Source organism: Saprolegnia parasitica (assembly GCF_000151545.1).
Source record: "Saprolegnia parasitica CBS 223.65 unplaced genomic scaffold supercont2.969, whole genome shotgun sequence".
NCBI classification, from domain to species: Eukaryota; Oomycota; class Saprolegniomycetes; order Saprolegniales; family Saprolegniaceae; genus Saprolegnia; species Saprolegnia parasitica.
Genome location: NW_012157363.1, coordinates 1 through 2692, shown reverse-complemented (window position 1 = coordinate 2692; position 2692 = coordinate 1). Strand labels below are relative to the sequence as shown.

Sequence of the window (2692 nt, the reverse complement as noted above, 5' to 3'; positions counted from 1 at the left end):
AGCGCACGTCGCCGGGATACATGGCCCAGACGAAACCGACGTTCTGCATCGTGGTCTCCAAGCGCTCCTGGCACTGCTTGGTCAGCCGGCGCAAGTACTCGGCGAGGTCGCCGAGGTCGACGCCGTGCAGGTGGCGCGGATAGCGGTCGTCGAATGGGACGGTGTACTGGCGGGGCACGCCGCAGTGGCCGTGGATGCGCGAGTAGGTGGCGAGGCCCTCGACGAGGAGCGCCACCGGGTGCTGCTTGGACGCGCCCTTGCGCAGCACCACGTTCATTCCGGCACCTCGAGAATGATTGGTCGTCAGGCAGCCAATCAAAACGACGAATCGCGCTCGTCGCTCGTGCTGCCACGTTGGATCTGAGCTATCACCGCCGAGAAAGTGCCATCGCGCGAGGACTTGTCGTCTTGGCGTTGTGGGGTCCATGCGTCGTCCGGTCTGTATGACAGTGCTCAATCAGCGGACGACCGCTGACGCTCGCCGTGTGTCGCCCGGCTCGAATCTGGTATCAGGTCGAGCACGTCGCGACGGAAAAATGCAGCGTACGCGCTGACACCGCTTGTCGGGCGAGCTACCGGGTCCAATGAGGTGGTTGGCAATCCTTCGGACGATTGCGCTTGACTGCGACCTGCCCGTGGGACGCGGCAAGAGGACGGAAAGAAGTCGACGTTGAAGTGCACATCGTGCGTTTGACGACGATCGTCTCGTCAGACACACCAGTCGGTCGAGTCGCGACTTGCTCCAGTCGCACGGGCGCGAACCGGACGAGGCTCCGTGCACTCGGAGCAACGTGCGTGGGGAGGCTGAGCGCCAACACGACACCATTGCTTCTGACATGGAAGCTTCACATCCTACGGGATGAGTGCAGATGCAATAGAGACGCCAGTAGCCATTTTCAAGGATAGTTAGGGGTTGCTTGAACTGCTATCTGGCGCATCACCACCGAACAAGTCGACGCCAACGATCTGGACTTGGCTTTGCACCCACGGTGGTGGCACGACGACGTGGGACCGGATCTTGGTGAGAATCGGACCGACGGGAAACGACCGCAGCGCGACGGGCCACCGCGCATCGTCGGCGCCCACGATGTAATCCCTCGGAATGTCGACGTGGCCTTCGTGGGCCTTGAACTGCGTGAGCGCGACCGCCCACATGGCCCAGTTAATGGAAACTTGCGCCGTGTCGTCGATCACGTGCGGTGCCTCGACTTCATCTGCCGCCACAGCAACCGTCTTGGCAGGTGCGACGTCAACGGCGGCGACCGACGGCGGCCGTGTGGCTTCCAACGTCGACTCGGTGGCGAGATCCCATTCGAATGCGAGCGCCTCGAGCTCCCGGCGCTGGACGTACGTTATGACCGCCGGCGGAACTCGCCGAAGCAGCGACACGATGAAGCCCAGAGGCATGCCGGTGGCTGCCGGCGGCCACTCGCCGGTAGTCGGCACAACATAGTCGCGGGGGACGCGCAGGTGGCCGTGGAGCGAGTAGAAGGTCGTGAGCGCCGCGACCTTGGTCGTCCACCGGTTGTCGACGTTGAGACAGAGTCGACGCAGCGTGTGCCGGTGCGCTGCCGTTGCAAAGTCTTCGTGGACCTCCAGCAGCGTCAAAATGTACCCGAGCGTCTCTCCGACGACGGACGTCGGCCACTCGGCCGTGAACTCAAAGGCGTCGGGCCAGCCACAGTCACGGTGCGTTGCGTGCCACTGTGTCAGTGTCGCCACGATATCGGACCAGCACTTGGCGACGACGGGATCCCACTCGAAACCAATAATGTCGTTGACTGTCGCGCGCTGGAGGGCCGAGAGAGACGCGTAGTCGCGTCGGAGGGTGGCGGCAAAGTCTCCGAGACGCAAGCCCCAGATCCGACGCGGCCACCGGGCATCGTTGCCAGGCACAACGAAATCATGGGCGACTGGCGACTTGCTTCCGCGCTTGTAGATCTTGAGACCGAGCACGTGCCGGTCAAACTCGGTTTCTTGCACTCGCGCGTCGACGAAGGTGTCGATGACCCTTGTTGTGGGCGGCGCATTCACGCCGTTGGCCGTCGCTTGCAAGCGAAGATAGTGCCCGAGGCGCAGGCCTCGCAACTTGGGTGGCCACGCCGTGTCGTCGGGCGGCACAGCGTAGCAGTCAGGGATGCTATTGTGGCCGTTGATGCTCGCAAACACAGCCTTGGCCCCGACGACGGTCGCCCACGACGCATGCGTGTTAAAGGCGAACCGAACGCTCTTGAGCTCGTTAAGCCGGTGCGACGGTAGCTGAATGTAGACGAGCCAGACGCGCATTGCGATTTCGCCCAGCGGAAGACCGTCGTAGTTGGCCGCCCACGGCGGCGTCGACTCGTCGGCCTTGCGCTTGCGGCTCGCGCGGATGACATAGTTGATGGGAACGTCGGCGGCGCCGTAGCGCTTGCAGTATATCTTGAACATGTCGAAGATGTCGGCCCAGACCGGCACGTCGCAAACGACGCCGAGGGAAAGGGCAGCGCGGAGCTGCGGCGTCGGGAGCATGTACGCATGCACATCAAGCGTGTGGGCCGCCTGGGCCAAGTCGAGACTCCACGCCTCTTTTTGGCCACGAGGCATCGTTCCTTGGCACTGCCCAGCACTCGGGCACATGCACGTGGCCGTGGAGCTCGCGGAATCGGGCGAGCGCGGCGAGGACGACAGACCAAGTGGTCATGACCCTGGC

General features: G+C 63.5%; 2 protein-coding genes across 2 annotated transcripts; both read right to left on the bottom strand.

Moving 5' to 3' along the window:
* Positions 1-20: 20 nt before the first annotated feature.
* Positions 21-277, bottom strand: SPRG_18094 (hypothetical protein; the record flags this gene model as incomplete). The annotated part of the gene is made up of 1 exon (XM_012357522.1): positions 21-277. A coding segment is annotated over one exon (257 nt), but the record flags the coding sequence as incomplete, so codon positions are not given.
* Positions 278-906: 629 nt separating this feature from the next.
* On the bottom strand, positions 907-2683 carry SPRG_18091 (hypothetical protein; the record flags this gene model as incomplete). Its single annotated transcript, XM_012357521.1, has 2 exons — positions 907-2541; positions 2600-2683. The coding sequence occupies 2 exons, from the start codon at positions 2681-2683 to the stop codon at positions 907-909; spliced, it is 1719 nt and encodes a 572-aa protein (XP_012212911.1).
* Positions 2684-2692: the final 9 nt, after the last annotated feature.